The 20940-nt window shown below is 47.2% G+C and overlaps 1 protein-coding gene across 7 annotated transcripts in view; it reads left to right on the forward strand.

Annotated features, from left to right (window-relative positions):
- Positions 1-20940, forward strand: part of CEMIP (cell migration inducing hyaluronidase 1) — a 160135-nt gene that overhangs the window by 98499 nt on the left and 40696 nt on the right. For all 7 annotated transcript variants that reach the window (XM_061394593.1, XM_061394588.1, XM_061394589.1 and 4 more), the window contains 6 exons: positions 2147-2326; positions 5545-5615; positions 6369-6464; positions 7055-7176; positions 13010-13142; positions 13939-14130. In XM_061394593.1, the coding sequence (XP_061250577.1) occupies positions 2147-2326; positions 5545-5615; positions 6369-6464; positions 7055-7176; positions 13010-13142; positions 13939-14130 (794 nt within the window). The remainder of the gene's footprint in view (positions 1-2146; positions 2327-5544; positions 5616-6368; positions 6465-7054; positions 7177-13009; positions 13143-13938; positions 14131-20940) is intronic.

A 20940-nucleotide genomic window follows, 5' to 3' on the forward strand; every position in this document is an offset into this window, starting at 1 on the left:
CAAGAGCTGGCTGTGATATGGTGTAGGCTGGCCCATTCACTTTGCCCTCCAGTGAATATCAGTAACAATGATACAATCACTAGACTTTGTGCAAAACCCTGTGTTAACCGCTTTCTCCACCATATAGAACTGAATCTTCATAAATGCCCTGGGAGGTGATTCTGTTGTTATACAGATGAGAGCACTGAGGTTGAGTGAGGCTAAATTTGCTCAGAGACTTCCCTGGTGGCTCAGATGGTAAAAAAAAAAAAAAAAAAAAAAAAATCTGCCTGCAATGCAGGAAATATGGGTTTGACCCCTAGGTTGGGAAGATCCTCTGGAGGAGGAAATGGCTACCTACTCCAGTATTTTTGCCTGGAGAATCCCTTGGATAGAGGAGCTCAGCATCACAAGGCTTGGGAGTGTTGGAGCTGGGATTCAAACCCAGATCTGCCCAGACCCTGAGTCACTAAATTGCCCCCATGGGTCCCCTGGTGACAGCCACCTGCTTGGCCTGGGGTGGAGCAATCCTCAGCCCAGGGGTAACGCAACCAGGATGCACTTGGTTGGCACAAAGGCTATCGGAGAGCTCCTCCCTTCAGAGGAGAGAGAGTGGTCTACTCAGTTGTGCTCTGACTCCTGGATGCTGCTTCTTTCTTAAAAATTTTATTATATTTTACTCAATTTATTCTTATTTTAGTTTTTATTATTAACTTTCATAGTCACTTTACAATCTTATATTAGTTTCTGCTGTGAAGCAAAGTAAATCAGCTATACGTATACATATATCCCCTCATTTTTGGATTTCTTTCCCATTTAGGTCAACACAGAGCACTGAGTAGAGTTCTCTGTGCTATACAGTAGGTTCTCAGTTATCTAGTCTATACATTGTAGTGTATATATGTCAATCCCAATCTCCCAGTTCATCCCACTCCTTTTCCCCCCTCGGTGTCCATATATTAGTTCTCTACATCTGTGTCTCTATTTCTGTTTTGCAAATAGGTTCATCTGTACCATTTTTCTAGAGTCCACATATCAGTGATATAATACGATATTTGTTTTTCTCTCTCTGACTTACTTCACTCTGAACGACAGTCTCTAGGTCCATCCATGTCTCTGCAACTGGTGTTGTTTTGTTCCTTTTTTATGGCTGAGTAATATTCCATTGTGTATATGTACCACATCTTCTTTATCCGTTCCTTTGTAGATAGACATTTAGGTTGCTTCCATGTCCTGACTATTGTAAGTAGTGTTGCAAAGAACATTGGGGTGCACTCATTCTTTTGAACTCTGGTTTTCTCCAGATATAGCGCTGCTTGTTAAGTAGTACAATATGGATTACTTGTGGTGCAGTAGCAGCAGCAAACACACACGCAAATGCAGGCTATGGTCACTTGAGACCTGGTCACCTGGAGGTTACTTGCATAAGGTTACTTGGAGAAATAAGAACTTAGATCAGCTCTGGGGAGGTAGTAAGCATTTAATTGGCTGAAGAGAAGTTTAGAATGATAGAGCGAAGGCAGGAGTGGGCTTGTGGTATGATTATGAGACCCTGAGATATGCTAGGATTGTAGCAGACGTTTCATGGGAAAGATCAGTGGAGAAGGAAGGGGCCTAGGTGGGGTCAGACCAGGTTATGGAAACAATTAAAAGTAAGTTTGAGGACCCCTGAGCATCCACACATCCCCTCACCCACATCCCCTAACCGCCTTTGTTTTCCTTTTCTCAAATCTTGGCTATTCATGCTGGTTTATTTTTCTAGATTCCCTGTAGAACTATTTTGCTTGTTAAGTTCCAAGACAAATTCTTTTGGAATGTTCATTGCCATTGTACAAAATCTTTATACTTAGTAAGTGTGCTTTATATTTAGAGCTGGGATCATAGCAAAATTTTATCTTCCCTTTGTAAATTCTTGCCACCTGTGGTGTAGGTTTTTTGAGATATCCATTTCATAGCTGCTTTATATGTATGAGGATGGATTACCTTTGACAAGTCTCAGACGATTTTTTTTTTTTTTTTTGCTGTAATAAAAGCTCTTCTCTTTAAAAATCATGACTCTTGAGATTTTGGATGGCATGTTAGCTGTCTTACCACAGGTAGGTGCTTAGAGCTCTCTTTTTGCACTGCTGTTAGGACTATTAATATTCCTTCTCCCTGCCTCTTTCAGATTTGACACCTATAGATCCAAGAAAGAGAGTGAGCGTCTGGCCCAGTATTTAAATGCCGTGCCTGATGGCAGGATCCTTTCTGTTGCTGTGAACGATGAAGGCTCTCGAAACTTGGATGATGTGGCCAGGAAGGCGATGACCAAACTGGGCAGCAAACACTTCCTACACCTTGGATTCAGGTATCGGTCATCACTTCCATCACTTCCCCAGGCTCCAGAACACTAAAGCAACGCTAGCCCAGACAGACTTTACCTAACTTCCTTCCTGGTTTCCCCAGGGCCACGTGACCCTCAAGGGTGACCCTGGAGGATGCAGGCACACACATCCATCTGCATTGGATGTATTATGACTTGTTTTTAAAGGGAACCTAGTTTTTCTTACAAGCATATTCCACTCTTCAAACTTCAAAGCTCTCTGTGTATGTATACTCATTCATTCAGTCACTTACTAAATATTAATTGAGTATCTACTGAAGGTAAGAGCTATGCCTCAGATGTACAATGAATGATCATTTTCCTTTCCTTTGGCGAAGGGATCATAACGTGCCTTGGGGTTGGCAGACATCTGTTTAGAGACTACATGAAGTGCCTCTGCCCTGCCAAGACCCTCCCAGCAGAAGGGGCACTTTGATGTGCTCCAGAACGAGTTTTGTTTGCCTGGGTTTGCAGCGTCATGCCTGATTCTGGCGGTGTGCACGCTTTGGCATGAAGATAAATGCATTATGGTTTATCCGACAGTAGCCACACCTTTGAATCGTGTTGAATCAGATCTTGGTTTAGCGGAAAGTTGAGATCATCTTTCCCGTGGCTGTTGGAGATAGAGACGCCCTGTCCTTCGGCTCTGCAGATGATGGGCAAGATGGGGGCAGGCCAGAGGCTTTCCTGGGCTCTGAGCAAAGCAATTTTACTGATTGGGTGGAGCCCCCCCGGGCAGGAGCAGGGCTCCGGGTTCCAGGGTGCATTTTCCACCTGCCCATGGGCAACTCCCTCTGGAAGGATTTGGGCAGGAAACTTGAGCAGCCAAAGATGACAATGACACTGTAGTATTGCAAAGCTCCTTTGTTGATAAAAACTGAGGGCATTGCTATTTCATTGTCATATAAGCCAAAAGGCCAGTTTGTTCATCTACACCAAGAGGTAGAACCACAAAGAGACTGGCTACATATGGCCTCAGCAGAAGAAGGGCCAAGATCTGGCATCCAATTTGTCCTGAATCTTCAGTCTGGGCTGGACCTCCTCCTAGGTGATGGCACGCAAGTGACTCACCCTCTCTTTGAACTGTCCCCATCATGTGTAAAATGGGATATTTCAGGAGTCAGCTCAGAGGACTCTGGGGAAGGTGAAGGTGATGATATGAGCAAAGTATTTGCCACTGTGGGTGGCACAGAGTAAAACTCAATGAACACTAGCAACTCTTCTCAAGAGCCATGGAAAGGATTGTTGTTGTTCAGTCGCTCAGTTGTATCCGATTCTTTGTGACCCTATGGACTGCAGCATGCCAAGCTCCTCTATCCATGGGATTGTCTAGGCAAGAATACTGGAGTGGGTTGCCATTTCCTCCTCTAGGGGATCTTCCTTATCTAGTGATTGAACCTACATCTCCTATATCTCCTGCCTTGCAGGCAGTTCTTTACCTGCTGAGCCACCAGGGAAGCCCCAATGTATGACATAGGTTGTATCAATTCAGTGAGGGAGAATGTGGTTTGTTCAGTAAACTTATTTGGGTATTATTACTTTTTAAAAAAGGGATCAGTGTCAGAGATAGGGAAACAAGCTTTGGGGATGCTAAATGTGCCTCCAGCTCTTGACCTATCTGTTGATTTGAATTGGTGGTGTAGGAGTAATAGGAAAAGTGGAGGAGAGGCATGTGGGTCCTCTCTAGACATCCATGTGATCTGAAGTTGATATTTTCCCTTTTCTGTTGCTTATCTTCCTTCCCTGTCTTCCACTATCTCCTGGAGTTTGCTCAGACTCATGCCCATTGAGTTGGTGATGCCATCTAACCATCTCATCCTCTGTTGCCTCCTTCTCTTCCTGCCCTCAATCTTTCCCAGCATCGGGGTCTTTTCCAATGAGTCGGCTCTTTGCATCAGGAGGCCAAAGTATTGGAGTTTCAGCATCAGCCCTCCCAGTGAATATTCAGGGTTGATTTCCTTTAAGATTGACTGGTTTGATCTCCTTGCTGTCCAAAGGACTCTCAAGAGTCTTCTCCAACACCATAGTTTGAAGGCATTAATTCTTCAGTGCTCAGGATGGGTGCTCTTAATATGTTCTATGAGTAAAGGAGATACATAGACGGGAATTACATTGTTACCCTTCATTTGTATATAGACCCACTTTGAATGAGAAACTCAGAGCACTTAAAGTCAGCAGAAGATCTGAAACTTAGACCCAGTTCCTCCAGGGAGTGATTATTGAGCAGAAATTGAAATAAAGCACCAGGAAGGGACTAGTCCTACTGAGTTCTTACAGGAAGTCATGAGGTCTTGCAGGAAGTCTTGAGCTCTCAAGGAAAGGCAGACATAAAAGAATTGATGATGGTGTGTGAAAGAACAAGAAGGGGAAGGAAGAGAGATGAAGTTGGCAAGGTGGGCACAGGATGGCTTTTTGCTCAGTGCCAAGAAGCTTGCTCTTTATCCAAGAAAGTAGGCATTGAAAGATTTTTAAACAAGTGTGACACAGTCTAATCCCCAACTTCAATGAACCCCAACCTTTGATCTGAAGATGAGATCAAAACAAAAATAATCAAACAAATATGAGCTATTGATAACTCATAGTAAGAGAGAGGCTGGCTTAGGTATTAGAGGTTGGATAAAGATGGATAAGAAAACCTCCCTGCCTTAGAGCAGTGCACATTTCGATGGAAAGAAGAAGAGTGTACAACTTGCCAAAATCAGACCACTTCTTTTTCCTCCTTCGCTCCTCATGAAAAAAAAACATCTCTTTCCTTCCCAAGGCCCAGTGCTGATTGCTGGGGACTCAGACACATCTGCCCAGTTTTCCTCAAGCTTGACTTGGGAGAGAAATAACCTTTCTCCCTTGGAGCATGTCTCCTTATTTTCCTGAAGGACTCAGAGCACTTGCTTCAGGACCTCATTGAGCTTGGCAAGTGGTATGTGGGTCTATGGGCTTGTTTGTTTGTGATTCATGCCCCATCTACTGCCAGAATGGAGTTGCAGAGGCTCAGGATCCACAAACATCAGGCTGGTCAGATGGCCTTTCAAATGGTTAGGAAAGCCAGGGCTTGCTGAGAAAGGCTCTTGTTCTTTTGGAAAAGGGAAGCCCAGCCCGGGAACTCATTTCCCCAAACAGCCTCACTATGACACTATGTTAACTCTGCCTCCAGTACAGGCTCAGACAGGTGAAAACTTTACTTTTTGTTGTTGTCTTTTTTTCAGACACCCTTGGAGTTTCCTAACTGTGAAAGGAAATCCCTCTTCTTCCGTCGAAGACCACATCGAGTATCATGGTAATAAATGGTGAAAGGCCATTCCCCCCTGGGTTTTTCTGACCAATAGGCTCAGGGGCTCTTGGAACCACTCTCCTCCCAGATGGTGCAGTGGTAGAGAATTACAGGAGACATAAGAGACACAGGTTTGATCCCTGGGCTGGGAAGATTCCCTGGAGGAAAGCATGCTAACCCACTCCAGTATTCTTACCTGGAGAATCCCATAGACAGAGGAGGCTGGCGAACTACAGTCCATGGGATCGCAAAAATTGCACATGACCAAACAAACACCCTTCTCCTTCCCCAAAATGTGGCTGATCCATCTCCCAACACACTGTTGAGTGACTAGCTGCTTAATGGCCAGGTTACGTGAGTGGCAAAAGTCCATATTGGTTTAAGGCTGATCACTAAGATAATGTTTACATTTGCAAAGAGATCATCATCCGTTTAATCCCAAGCAAGTGACACAGGAAAGATGAGAACTGGGTCAGAACCAGCAGGAGTAATATTTTGATCTAAAAAGATGCTTTGAGGACTTCCCTGGCAGTCTAGTGGTTAGTGGTCTGTGCTTTCACTGCAGGGGGCATGGGTTCCATCCCTGGTTAGGAAACGAAGATCCCACATGCTATGCCTTGTGGCCAAAAAAAAAAAAAAACAGATGAAGAAGTGGTTCAAGATCTATGTGTGCAGGGGGCTTTCTCTGCCTTAGCATCACATCTTTCTTAATTTGGGGGTCTGTGTGGTTGCTGATTCCTCCCATCTCCTCTTTGATAGGACACCATGGCTCTGCTGCTGCCCGGGTGTTCAAACTCTTCCGGACAGAGCACGGTGAGCTTTTCAACGTCTCCTCATCCAGCGAGTGGGTTCAAGGTGAGGAGCTTGGGACCCCTTGGTAAAATTCCACAGTGGGATAAAAAGTCGGGACTTTGCAGAAGGAGAATTTTTCTTTCCACCAGTAAGACCGCTTGACGGCTTCAGTGTTAACTCAGTTGGCAGCTGAGGGTGGTCTTTAATCTGGGCTCAGTGGGGAATAACCCAGAGGGATGTGCCCTTTCACGGAATGCCTCTTCTGTGCCAGGCGATGGCACTGACAGGGAACACAGACAGCAGTAGGACCCAGCCTTCAAGGAGCTCACACACAGGGACATGGGGGGTGGCATGGAAAGCAACACTCTTCACGAGCACCCTCAGACAATGGGTTCGTGGCTGGATCTCATCTTTCTCCTTTTGGCAATAATGAAGAATACCTGTTGCTTTTGTAAAATAAGATATTCAATAAGAGGAACTTGCAATGAAAAGTTGGGGGTGGTGGGGAGGTTGGCAGATGGATTACAAGCCTGGTAAGAGCCTGGACATATGGTATTTGATTCCCACTGAGCCGAGGGTACACGGAGGCTGCACCCAGCATGGCCAGTCTCAGCGCCCTGCTTGCCTGACCCTGATCTTTGCTTTCTGCCCAGATGTGGAGTGGACAGAGTGGTTCGAACATGACCAAGTATCTTACACAAAAGGTGGAGAGAAAATTTCAGACCTCGGGGTCACTCATCCAGGGAAAATCTGCAATCGCCCCATTGATATACAGGTAACCAAGAAGTTATCAAGGCTTTGTCTTGAAGAAGATGCTGTAGATCACAAACTATCTTACTATCTGAGTGGTGTGAGTCTCATGGCCCTCCTGTGATGTCGGTAGTGCCAGAGAATAGCGTTCTCATTTTAAAGACTGACCTGGAAGCTGATTGTCTGCTCCAGGCCTCCCCCCATGACTTTCAAAGCCAGGATTCAGATTCTCTTCTGGGTCCTGCTGAAAAGTTCCTGTTCTGTCTCCTCAACCTGCATCTTCAGCTATGGGTGAGGGTGCCCAGTGAGGGGAGTGTTTGACTTTCTCGGCTTCACGCACCCTTCATTTCTTTTAGGGCTTCAAGTTCACAGGGTGTAGCTGGAATTCAGGTGCAGGCTGAGACCAGCCCAGGTGGAGAACACCTACAGCCTTGTTCTCCACTTAGTGAAAGTCAGCCTTCACAGAATGGACAGTATTTGCTTGGGATCTTCACTTGGAGTTAACTCTGTTCAAAAGGGACCTGGGCTTCCCAGGTGGTGCTAGTAGTAAAGAACCCACCTGCCAAGGCAGGAGATGCAAAAGATGTGGCTTCAATCCCTGAGTCAGAAAGATCGCCTAGATTAAGAAATGGCAACCCACTGCAGCATTCTTGCCTGAAGAATCTCATGAACAGAGGAGACTGGCAGGCTACAGTTCAGGAGGTCACAAAGAGTCGGACACAACTGATTGACCAAGCAAAGAGGACCTAGGCTGTCTCAGCTGGCTCCATCATGAAAGTGTGGCACAAATGGGCAGCTCTCACACCTCAGTGGCTCAGCTGGTGAGCTTGAGAGCTCAAGGGAGAATAGGAAAGACAGAGACATAGGCAAGAAAATGGAGTTTATTTCCTTATGCCTGGTCTTCTTCCAAAACAAGATTTGGGGCCACTTAAATGTCTGATAGAGCATTTGGCTTCCCAGATGGCTCAGTGGTGAAGAATCCTCCTGCCAGTGCAGGAAACGCAAGAGATAAGGTTTAGATCCCTGGGTTGGGAAGAACCCTTGGAGGAGGGCATGGCGACCCACTCCGATATTCTTGCCTGGAGAATCCCACGGACAGAGGAGCCTGACAGGCTACAGTCCACAGGGTTGCAAAGTGTCCAACATAACTGAGCACACACACACACACACACACACACACACACACGCACACACATACACACACACACACACACACGAGAATTTAGAGTCATTTCAGGAAGACCGTCTCTGCCCATTTTATCTTCTTTCAGCCAATAAAAATAGCAACATTTGTACACCACCTTTTCTCAGTTTATCTAACCTCAGGTCCCAGATCATCTGACTATTTTCACTCCTCCATATCCCTCCACCCCTAAGGCTTGACTTCCGCCCTCTGCCTTGCAATATAGAGGGACTGCAGGACAAGGGACCACTTTTCCAAGAGAGGACAGTCGGTTCTGCGGTCAGCAAAGGCCAGGGAAACCTTTCTTATTGTTTGGCCAAGGCTGTCTGTTCACATGGCTCCAGTGTGGTTGAGAAGGATTTACCCAGATTCCGTTACACGTTATAGACTCTTCTTGGTCCAAGAGAATCAAAAAGCGCTGACTCCCTCAAAGCACATACTTCTCAGATTTAACTTTAATTTTTTTTCTTGAAACCCTGCACGTTCCAGCTCTAATTCTGAGAGAGCCCCAGTTGGATTCCTCCAGTTCACTTGGCTACAGGAAGTCCAGTCTTATACCAGGGCTGCTCCCTCCCCAAGCATTTCTGGAAATCCTCGAGGAATGTGTCCATGCTCTGCAAATCCCTCCCAGTGTTTGCTCTGCCAGCTGTCTGGCTCCAGACCACTGTTGTTGAGAAGACCACTTCTCCATGCCAGGAAAATAGCTTTCCTTAGGCATTTCTTACTCTCAGGAACTTTGATCCGAGCTGATATGGACTCTTCCCAGAGAGTGTCAAAGCACCACTAATCCCAGGCTCAGTCTGTAAAACTTTACTGAAAGCTTGGAGAGAGCAGAGGAAACCAGTGAAAATATGTATTTTTCCCATATGTCATACATATAATAGTGTGTGACTGCTCATGTCCCAGGTGGCTCAGTGGTAAAGAATCTGCCTGCACTGCAGAAGACTCAGGTTCTATCCCTGGATCAGGAAGATCTCCCGGAGAAGGAAATGGCAACCCACTCCAGTATTCTTGCCTGGAAAATCCCATGGACAGAGGAGCCTGGTGGGCTATAGTCCGAGGGGTTGAAAAGAGTTGAACATGACTTACTGACTAAACACCAACATGACTGCTCACCAACTCAATAATCCCAGACCTTCCATGGGGACCAACCCCATACTCTGTAACCACTAGGCTGCCACCACACTGCAGGGCCCATTTACTTTGCTGAACAGCAGAAACTAACACAACATAGTAAGACAACTATACTCCAGTACAAATTAAGAAATAAAAGAAACAGGAAGTGCTCTGTCCTGAAAATGTCAGGCTCACCTCCTTTCTCGCCATCAACCCATTTCTTCATAGTCATCAGAGGCAATGAGGTAGAAGATACTCTGAGTTTTTCTGAAGTCAAAAAAGCAAAACCAGGCTTATGCTATGTTTACCACAGGTGAGAGAAGCAAGATTTCATTCTCTTCATCAATAGAGTGTGAGACACATCTGCCACGAGCTAAATGCCCAAGTTAATTGACCCACCAGAGAGACTGAGACAAAACTGAAATGCCCAGGTGCCTATTTTTGCCACCATGGAAAATCACAGGTTACTGGGGTCACTTGCCACCTCTGATCACCCCAAGGGCCCCGTACAAGAGGTCCCTGAGATACCTGCCATCAAATCCTTTGGAGGGGAGGGGGTGTTAGAACATTTGTCACCTGGGCAGGATGGTGAGTTGTAAAGAAAAATAGTTGGAAATAGTTAAGACTAGCACAGTTGACCTCAACTCAGGGAAAGTTTTTCAACATCTGATCATTTGTGATTCTGCAAAATCAAACCCAAAAACAATAGTCCCTAGTTCCCATGTCCTCACCCTTCTGATGATTCTCCTGGGCTGAAATCTCCTTGCTTCCCACCTTCTTTCTTAAAACTCACCTGCCTTTCAAGGCCTGTGGAATCTAATGGACTCACATGTCCTTTGGGACCTGTGAGGTGCCCAAAACACCAAATTTAAGGTGGTGCTGCCTCCCAGGTGCCAACTCTGCACTCACGTGACCCTGGAGAGAGAGTGCTGCCTTAAATGTTGCACCCTGGGTTCCTCACTAGCAATCTTGGCCATATCTATCAGTCAAGCTGATTTAATTTAGTGTCTCAATTTCCTCCTAAGCAAAATGGAGATAATAATTGTTCCTTCATGGGATTATTTTGTGGATTTAATGCAGCAATACATGAAGCTTCTGACCTACAGCGAGTCCCATAATTTTCTTTTATTATTTTAAAATTGTTTATATTATTATTTATTATGATATTGTTTGTTTAGTTGCTAACTTGTGCCTGACTCTTTTGTGACCCCAAGGACTATAGCCTGCCAGACTCCTCTGTCCATGGGATTTCCCAGGCAAGAACACTGGAGTGGGTTATCATTTCCTTCTCTAGGGGATACTCCCAGACCAGGGATCAAACCTGCATCGCCTGCCTGCATTGGCAGGTGGATTCTTTACCACTGAGCCACCAGGGAAGCCTATGATATTGCTAGTTATTTTATAATTATTATCAAGAATAACAATCACATTGTGTCTACTTAAAGTGAAGATCAAGTTCACTGAACAGTGGGAAAGCCCTTTTTACTCTTCTTGTCCAAAACTGAGGTCATTCTTATGATTTATAAGGGAGAAAAAGAAAAGCAATAAAATTGAATAGAGGTTTTCTTGAAATTTTTGTTGGATGTTGTACCTTAAAAAATGTCCAGCTCCCCGGCATGATGTTTTTAGGCTCAGTTCTCAATATTCAGGGATATCCTACTGAAAAACATGCTGGCCTCAGGGGGAAAGATCTGGGAGTCAGAGGAGTGGGCTTGACAGTCAGGTGACCTTGAACTTGCACCTAAATCCCTGTGAGCCTTTGTGATTTCCTCTAAGGGTGAGTCGGCAGTGCCTGCCTCTCTGCTGCAGGAACCACCCCAGATAAGGACTGTGAGCATGTGGCCTGTGGAAAGGCCTGAATTTTTATTCTGGCTAAACTCAAATTTCCACAGCTCTCCTCCCAAACCACAGACAATGAATATCTGCTGCCCCCCCCCTTTTTTTAGATGGGCTATACTTCGCTTTCCTATTTGCCTAGCCCTGGTCCCTTTGGTCTTTGTGCCAAAAAGGACAACAGCTGTGGCCCTTGCTCTAAATTGCAAGTCTCTGATGACAGCCACTGTCGTGGTGCAGACACACTCCGGCCCCGGGGTGAGCCCCAGCTGGCAGGGACCGTGCCCTCCTCTGAACCCACTCCTAAGATTCTCTACCTGGCCTTGGAGCTGCCATCAGCTGAGACTCTGCTGCGTGCCTGGCCTTGGATTGGATGCTGAGATCAGGGAAGAAGCAATCCCTGGCCCTTCCAGAGCCCACCACCCCCCTGGTAGGAGACAGACACTGAACGCAGTAAGAACAGCAGCGCGAGGGGCTGCGAGGCACCGCTCTGTCACTGGATGAGTGCAGATTCAGATTCTGGCCCTGCCTCTTACCAGCTGAGTGATGCTGGGCAAGTTACCCAACCTCTCTGAGTATGTTTCCAGATCCTTAAAACCAGCATCAACCTCATAGACCTCAGAGCCAGGAAGAGGGAATGCAATAATGTATGTTAATAATGTACAGAATTTAGGGACTTCCCTAGTGGCCCCCAGTGGTTAAGATTCTGCATTTCCAAGGCAGGGAGTGAGGGTTCATTCCCTCGTCAGGGAACTAAGATTTCATGTGGTGCACAATGAGGCCAAAAAATAAAAAACAAATTGAAAAAAAATGTATGGAGCTCCATAACTACAAAAAGGGTTCTCAAACTTAACTTCCCATTGGAATCACCTGGGGCAGACTTTCAAAGTTCTCTTGTCCAGGTTGTACCCTGGACACAATCAAATCCAAGACTCTGAGGATGGAGCCTGAGCGTGAGCACTTTTTTTTTTGGTGGCTGCACTGGGTCTTTGCTGCTGCATCGGCTTTCTCTAGTTGCAGTGAGTGGGAGCTACTCTAGTTGTGGTGTGCAGGCTACTCATTTTGGTGGCTTCTCTTGCTGCCAAGCACAGGCTCTAGGCACTCAGGCTTCAGTGGTTGCAGCACATGGGCTCAGTAGTTGCGTCTCACAGCCTCTAGAGCACAGACTCAGTAGTTGTGGTACACAGGCTTAGTTGCTCCGAGGATCTTCCCAGACCAGGGATCAAACCCATGTCCCCTGCATGGGCAGGCGGATTCTTAACCACTGGATCACCAGAGAAGCCCCAGCAAGAGTATTTTTAAAGACTCCCCACAGGATATGGAGTCACATTTGGGCACCAGCAGGTTGATCCAATGAGTCTTCAGTAAATGTTGGCCACTGTGGACCTCTGGATCGGGGAGAGTAGAAAGCAGCCCGCCCAGCTCTTAAAAAAGCATGTGGTGGTGATAAACACTCTGTAAACTGTTCCCCAGTGTAGTCACTCACTGGTTTGGATACCAAATATGGTGGGACCCCAGGCAAGATTTTTATCCACCCTGTGACTTCATGCTGCCCTTCTTTATAACAGAATAGAGAAGGGGAAACGTTAGAATAATAGTCTAAAGGCCATTGTAAATAAGTTTCGCAGCAGCAATTTTAGACTTGCGAGTATATGTTTGTAACATTAATCATCACCTTCCTTCTTTACAACGAGAAATGACTTTGTAATTTCTGTGCCATTCCCAGGCCACTACACTGGATGGAGTCAACCTCACCACTGAGGTTGTCTATAAAAGAGGCCAGGATTACAGGTTTGTGTGCTACGACCGGGGCCAAGCCTGCCAGAGCTACCGTGTGCGGTTCCTGTGCGGAAAGCCTGGTAAGCAGCCCCTTACTGGGGACACTCTTGCCTCCGTGGCTCGGTTCCTCCAGCTGGCAGCTATCCACTGCGAGTTTGGGCGGCGGGGTCAGCCACCTCCGGGCATCTCAGTGACATGGCGCTCCTGCCAAGTTCTCGATGGAGAGCCCTTCTATGACACAGGAACCGTGGGAGGGTCCTCGGAGTTGGCAGGAGCCAGTGGAGCCCCACCCTGCCCATATGACTTTCAGGAAGGGGAAGGGCCTATTCAAGGCAACCAGGGTTCCGTGGACGGAGCTGACCTTCCTGCAGCCCGCCCCCACAGAGATACGTAGCCCATGGCCTCTCTGGATGCTATTATTTTAAACCCAGTTCCCGAGGTGCTTGTTAGCAGGGGTTGGAAATGGTCGGTTTCTTCTCGAGGGCACTTGGCCATCTCCAGAAGGCAGTCATTAGGGATGGGAGTTTTTTGGAAGAGGAGGCTGACAGCTACTGTAAATAATAGTTGAGAGAAACTATATTTGTTTTACATCTTTTGCAAAGTGGGTGTGGAGAGACAGCCCCATTTAACTCCAGCTAAGGAGTTAGTGGAAAATTCCCCTGCCCAGAGCTAATGAATGGCTCTGTTCTGGTAGGGTTTTTTGATGACTAAAAAAAAAAGAAAAAACCATACCAAGACTGGTTCGGGGCGAGCCTGGTGATTTGGGTTTTGGATAGGCAAACCTGGCATTTACTGATTTAGGGAGGGTAAGGGAAGAGGTGGAAGTTTGCCAGGAGCAAAGGTTTATCTCTCAGTGTCTCCTATTTTGGGTTATAGTGAGGCCCAAACTCACCGTCACCATCGACACCAACGTGAACAGCACCATCCTGCATCTGGAAGACAATGTACAGTCGTGGAAGCCTGGGGACACCCTGGTTGTTGCCAGTACCGATTACTCCATGTACCAGGCAGAAGAGTTCCAGGTGCTCCCCTGCAGAACCTGTGCCCCCAACCAGGTCAAAGTAGCAGGTAGGACATTTGCTTATCCCTTCCTAGGCTAGATGAAACTGAAAATTGCTAGGCTTAAAGTTGACTGAAATAAAAACAAATTTGTATCAGTCAGCTATAGCCATGATAATGCTGCATAACAACAACAACAAAAATTTCTTAAAATTTCATAGCAAACTTTTATTTCTTACTAATAGGCTATGTAGGGTTCAGCTTTTCTAGACTAAACTTGACTCCAAGGGTTGGGTTTGGGTCAGTTCCATGTGACTCTCATTCTTCCCAAGGACATATTATTGTTCATGGCGGAGAAGTGAACAGAATCACAGGAGGACTCCTAAGGCCTGCCTGAGCTCCAAACTTGAACCCTCTCACACCTACCTTCCAATAGATAATATGGTCCAGCTCAACATGAACGGGGAACTCTATTTCTCCCATTAAAACAGAGGGGAGGGAGTGTATATTTGTTAGCAATAATTTAACTTACCACAAAAATGTAAATGTCTTCTTTCTCTACCTTTTACATTTCCTTCTTCTTCTCCTAAATCTTGACTTAAATGCCCTGGTTATTTATGTTATGTGAGGTTACTGGAATTATAGATGGTTAGAGGTAAAAAGGGTGCTACCCAAATGGCTCAGTGGTAAAGAATCCGCCTGCCAATGCAGGAGATGAGGGTTTGATTCGTGGGTCAGGAAGATCTCCTGGAGGAGAAAATGGCAACCCATCTAGTATTCTTGCCAGGGAAGTCCCGTGAACAGAGGAGCCTGGTGGGCTACAGTCCATGGGATCACAAAGAGTTGGACACAAGTTAGTGACTAAACAACAACAACAAAGATGTAAAAAGAGACCTTGTTTATAGTCCAGGGCAATTATTCTTTGGGGAGGGGAGTCATGTATTGATTAGAGTCGTTGGTTGTAAGCGACAGAATCCAATTCAACCACCTTAAACAACATAGAAATTAATTGAGAAACTATTCAACTTAGAGAGCTAAATAGAAGCTGGGCAGTCATGCTGCAAACAAAGACCAGAAATAGGGCAGCTTCAGGGGTCTGTGGTGCAGGAATGCATGGGCAGCCTCCTTAAGGCATCACTATTTGCATGTCCTGGGACATGGTGCTTGAAAGTTACCTTCCAGGAGACAGCATTGATTGGGTTGATGGCTCACATGCTTACCCTCTGGCTAGGACACCATCATTAACTGTCCTTCGAAGACTGCATTGCATGGATACAGTCACTCCCCAGAGGAAAACTGAGATGTATTAGCAGAGAAAGGAAAATCAATACTAGGCATTAAAAAATATCAGCTGCTATATGTGGAATCTAAAAAACAGGTACAAATGAACTTATCTACAAAACAGAAATAGAGTCACTGATGTAGAGAACAAGCTTATGGTTACCAGGGAGTAAAGAGCAGGAGGGATTAATTGGGAGATTGAGCTTGACACATACATATTACTGTGTATAAAATAGATGACTGATAAGGAGAAGGCAATGGCACCCCACTCCAGTACTCTTGCCTGGAAAATCCCATGGATGGAGGAGCCTTGTAGGCTGCAGTCCATGGGGTCGCTAAGAGTCGGACTCGACTGAGGGACTTCACTTTGACTTTTCACTTTTATGCGTTGGAGAAGGAAATGGCAACCCACTCCAGTGTTCTTGCCTGGAGAATCCCAGGGACAGGGAAGCTTGGTGGGCTGCCATCTCTGGGGTTGCACAGAGTCGGACATGACTGAAGCGACTTAGCAGCAGCAGCAGCATACGGCACAGGGAACTCTACTCAGTCCTCTGTAACGGCCTATATGGAAAGGAGTTTTAAAAAGAGAGCATGTATGTATGTATGTATATATGTATATATATATATAACTGATTCACTTTGCTGTACAGCAGAAATTAACACACCACTGTAAATCAACTATAACCCAATAAAAATTTTTTTAAATATATCAGCTGCCACAGGACCATTGTACCTAGAGAAGTATTAGAATCTGGGGGTAGAAGAATACTGTGGATTGAGAAAGTATAACCAACATACTGAAAGTATCTATTATCTTAGAAACAAAACTACAAAAAGTAAAATTTGACACAGTCTTTTTGGCTAGTGGAAGTGTGCTTGAGAAAGAATTTGGGGGCTTTCTTCTAAGTGCAATGACTTTTTAGACTTCCTTGCTCCCCACTTACAGGATGGCACCAAGGGAAGCAGTTCCTAGTGAGTGCCAGACCCTTGGGTCCTCCCTGGATGACTTGTGTCTCCCAAGGACAGTAGAGGCAGACAGGCCTTCTGGGATGCCAGGAGTCCTCTGGGGCGCTTGGCAGGAGTGGCATTCAGACGTGTGAGCTTTGTCACTGCCCTCTGTGAGGTGACCCTGATTCTGGGGCTGCATTTGTGGCTTCTAGGGGGGTGAAAGCCTGCCTTTGAGGCCCAGCCTTCAGGGAGGGAGAAGAAGGAGCACCCCTGGAAGAGTCCCTGGTCTGTTCACACCAGCCCCCATCTGCACCTCAGTGCTGGGCACCTCTAGGCCTGGAGGGAGATTTCAACACGAACAAGACCTAACAGGACAGCAGGTAGTGCCATGAGTGACCTTGAGAAAGGGAACCATGTGATATGAGGGCACTTCTGCCTCACCCCACAGCATGGTTCAGGGGTAAATGATCGAGCGTGGCTCCAGGTGGCAGTGTCTGACCAGTGGTTCTAGCAGCTTCTTGAAGACTGTTCAGGGCTGCTCCGGGTCCTGGGAAGACCAAGGAGGAAAGAGTGAGTAGAGAGGAGCGTACCCCCACGTCAGGACCCTCCAAGCTCCTTTGGTTCATGACTGCCCATGTCTGTATCTCCAAGTCCCACAACCCAGCCTCCCCCGTGCCCCCTTAAGCAAGGGTGGGACCATCTTGTTCAGAAGCTTTAGGGCTTTTGTGAAAACAGCACCCCCAGTGAGAAAAGTCCCAGGTAAGGTGTGTGTATGTGTCTGTCTGTCTGTCCTGGGGAGGCCCTCATTTCTCCTCTTCGGTTCCAAGCCCATTCTCTGGCTGTCCATTCCCTGGTGACATGGAGCGGGGACTCCAGCTGCTTTGTTCTTTTCCAAAATGGTGCCGCCACCCAGTTACCGATCAGTGTCCTCCTCCCCAGGCTGGCTGCAGAGTGGGGTGCAGCCTTCCTGGCTCCTCTTTCCTCACTGCCCCCAAATTCCAGTAAACAGGACTTTTTGCATTTTAAGGCTTTTCTGATGGGAAACAGATGGGGATAACAAAGTCATGAAAATGTGTGAATCATCTAAAAAAAAATATTTCCAAGTTTTGCCAACCACAGTGCGATTCTCAACACCTCCTGACATGGCAGTGGAAAATGTCTTCAATTTTCTACCCTGCTTTCATTCTCCACTTGCCACTTTGTTTGTACCCACCCAATATCACACACACACACACTTTTAAGTAATACTACTGCTAATTAGTATTAACATTTTTTGAGTTTCCTACAATATGCTAAACACTTTACAGGAACCATCTTTCTCACTCTCGATGATAGCATAAAAAGGTGAAGGCTACTGTTTTCTCCATGACCCAGATGAGGAAACATCTTCTTCATTTCTTCATGGAAATTAAATGTCTAGACTAATGCTTTCCACTATGGTAGCCACCAACCATTTATGGCTATATAAATGTAATTAAAATTAATTTTAAAAAGGAAATTCCATTCCTCAGTCATACTAGCCAGATTTTAAGAGTTCAGTGACCACCAGGGCCAGTAGCTGACACGGAGTAGAGCATGCCCTTCATCTCAGAACTTTCTGGGGATTGCTGCTGTTGTAGACCCAGCAAGTCTTCTTGGAGGATATGAGCCAAGATTCAGAGTCAGAGCTCTCAAGTTCGAAGGCTGTGTGTTCTCTCAGCATCTTCACTCAAAGATGACTAGACAGGAGGCGGAATCTAGGGCACGCTATAGCTTAAATCTGCCTCTCTGGGACCCTCCAGCCCAAGTCCCTCTGGGCTTGTCCCCATGGTCTGAGAAGGGCAGGCCCCACTACCCCCTCCCCCAGAAGCCCTGGATCATGCTAGGTCGGGAACCACATGCGCAGGGTGGAAGATCCTCGATGTTCATTTTTCTCTTGAGCCCAGAGTGTCCTGTGCCATGACTGCGCTGCAGAGAAGGGGTATTGTAGAACCAGCCGTAGGGTGAGCACTCAGAAAGGTCAGAGTTTTGTTCCTGTGTGGGTCCCTCTACACCCCACGCCTTTCCCACCCCTCGTCTGTGCTCACAGCCCTTCTGGATTATTTGAGACAAATCCGGCTTGGCCATGCCTGCCTGCTTTACCCCACACCCCAGCCCAACCGCTCCACCCCCGCTCTCAATACCCCCTACCTTTGGCCTTCCTGTATCAGAGCTTAGAGAAGGAAGGGAGGGTGGGTGGAGGCCAGCTGGGAGAATTCTGCAGACAGGACAGGATGCTGAGAAAGCAGAGTGCACAGCTTCCCTGGCATCGCGGCCTGGGAGTGGCCTGTGAACACAGCGGCAGGGCAGATAAAGCAGCCATGAGGTCTGTCAGAGCCCTGATAGGGAAGCCCCACTGCAGGCGGGGGAGGAGGCGGTGGGACTGGAGACTTCTCCCAGCTCTCAGTCTGTCTTCCCACCTCTGGTCCCAGGACTCTAATCAACAGAGTGCCTCCATCCACCTGGAAGTCCCCCCTACCCCTGGCTTCTTTCCCTCCTCCACCCCTCCACCCCAGCCCATGGAACCGAGAAAGCTATCAAACCTACTTTCTATGAACTCCCATCATAAGCGTGAAGCCAATGGTGGGAGCACTAGCCCCCTACCATGTGCCCAGGGCTGTTCCGGGCACATTCCCTGGATTAATTCATTTCACAACTATCTCTGCGTTTGGAGATGTGTGCTATGATTGTCTCCATTGTATAGATAAGGAGTCTGAGGTTCAGGAAGCTTAAATGACGTGTTCAGGGATCCACAGCAATGATCTGAGTCAGATTCTGACCCGGACAGCCTGGCTCCTGAGCCACAGTCCTCCCCATCCACTGTCTCTCCCCTCCAGTTGTGTTGAGACTGAATTCCTGAGGAGGGCCCTCTGGCCACCCCCAGGAACAGAAACCTCTTGTTCCCATACTGTCTCCACATCATTTTTTTTTTTTGGCCACGCCACTCAAGATGTGGGATCTTAGTTCCCTGACTCTAACCCGCTCCCCCTGTATTGGAAGCACAGAGTCTTAACCACTGGACCACCAGGGAAGTCCCTGGACACACCATATTTTAAAGTGGATGCTGACAAATCGAGAGGAGCCCCCTGAACTCTGAAATGCATACACTCTGAGGGGTGGTTGGAAACCTGGGGATGCATGGCCTGGTTTCTTGGCTCTGTCGAGCGCTGTGGGGACCCCAAGACGTGAAGGCTGACGTTGAGGATGGTCGGGGAAGACTTCACTGAAAAGGAGCTAGATCATGAGGAACAAAGTGATTTGCTTCATGGACAAAGGGAGGAGGCTGTCCTGGCCAGAGAGAGCAGCTTAGGTAAAATCTCTAAGATGTAAAAAGCAGAGGCTCGCTGTGGGTAGGATGGGTGGTGAGGTCTGGCTGGAGCAGAAAGGGCTGTGAGGGAGTGATGGTGGATAAGCCCACAAGAGTCTGGGTTTTACTCTGTTCATCCTGCGGGCGGCTGGGCAGGATGCTGTGCTCCTTGGAGCTGTGTGCGAATATTACCTTGGTGGCAGAAGGGACTTGGTTGATGTCCTTAAGTTAAGGCTCATGAGATGGGAGGTAAGCCTGGATTATCTGGGTGGGCTTGGTGAAATCAAAAGGGTCCTTAAAGTATTTAGTTATTCATTTTGGCTGTGCTGGGTCTTCATTGCTGCATGAGCTTTTCTCGAGTTGTGGTGAGCAGGGCAACTCTCTAGTTGCAGTTGCAATGCAGAAGCTTCTTATTGCAGTGGCTTCTTTTGTTGCGGAGCATGGGTTCTCGAGTGTGTGGGCTTCAGTAGTTACAGCACTTGGGCTCAGTAGTTGCAGTTTTCCCGCCTCTGAGAAGGCAATGGCACCCCACTCCAGTACTCCTGCCCAGAGAATCCCATGGACAGAGGAGCCTGGTAGGCTGCAATCCATGGGGTCGCTGAGGGTCGGACATGACTGAGCGACTTCACTTTCACTTTTCACTTTCATGCATTGGAGAAGGAAATGGCAACCCACTCCAGTGTTCTTGCCCGGAGAATCCCAGGGATGGGGGAGCCTGGTGGGCTGCTGTCTATGGGGTCACACAGAGTCGGACACGACTGAAGTGACTTGGCAGCAGCAGCGCCTCTAGAGCCCAGGCTCAGTAGGTGTGAAACACGGGCTTAGTTGGTCCGCAGCATGTGGTATCTTCCCCAGGCCAGAGCCTGAACCCATGTCTCTTGCATTGGAGGTGGATTCTTTACCACCAAGCCACCAGGGAAGCCCAAAATGGTCCTTAAAAGAGAGATATAGGAATGTCAGAGTCGGAGGGAAAGATTGAAGGCAGAAGAAGTCGATGAGGATGAGATGATTGAATGACATCACCGACTCAATGGACATGAGCTTGAGCAAATTCCAGGAGATAGTGAAAGGCAGGGAAGCCTGACGTGTTGCAGTCCAGGGGGTCACAAAGAATCAGACACGACTGAGTGACTGAACAGCAACCCAGGAACATTGACCACTGTCTGGATCTGCAAAAGGCCAGGAGCGAACTCTTCCTGGAGCCTCCCAACAGAACCAGCACTGTCGACTTCTGACTGTAACCTGGTGGAATGGATTTTGAACTTCTGAACTCCAGGACTGTCAGACATTTCTGTTGTCTTTGGATTTCCCTGACAGTCCAGTGG

The sequence above is a fragment of the Bos javanicus genome, chromosome 21, assembly GCF_032452875.1.
Source record: "Bos javanicus breed banteng chromosome 21, ARS-OSU_banteng_1.0, whole genome shotgun sequence".
Classification (NCBI taxonomy): Eukaryota; Metazoa; Chordata; class Mammalia; order Artiodactyla; family Bovidae; genus Bos; species Bos javanicus.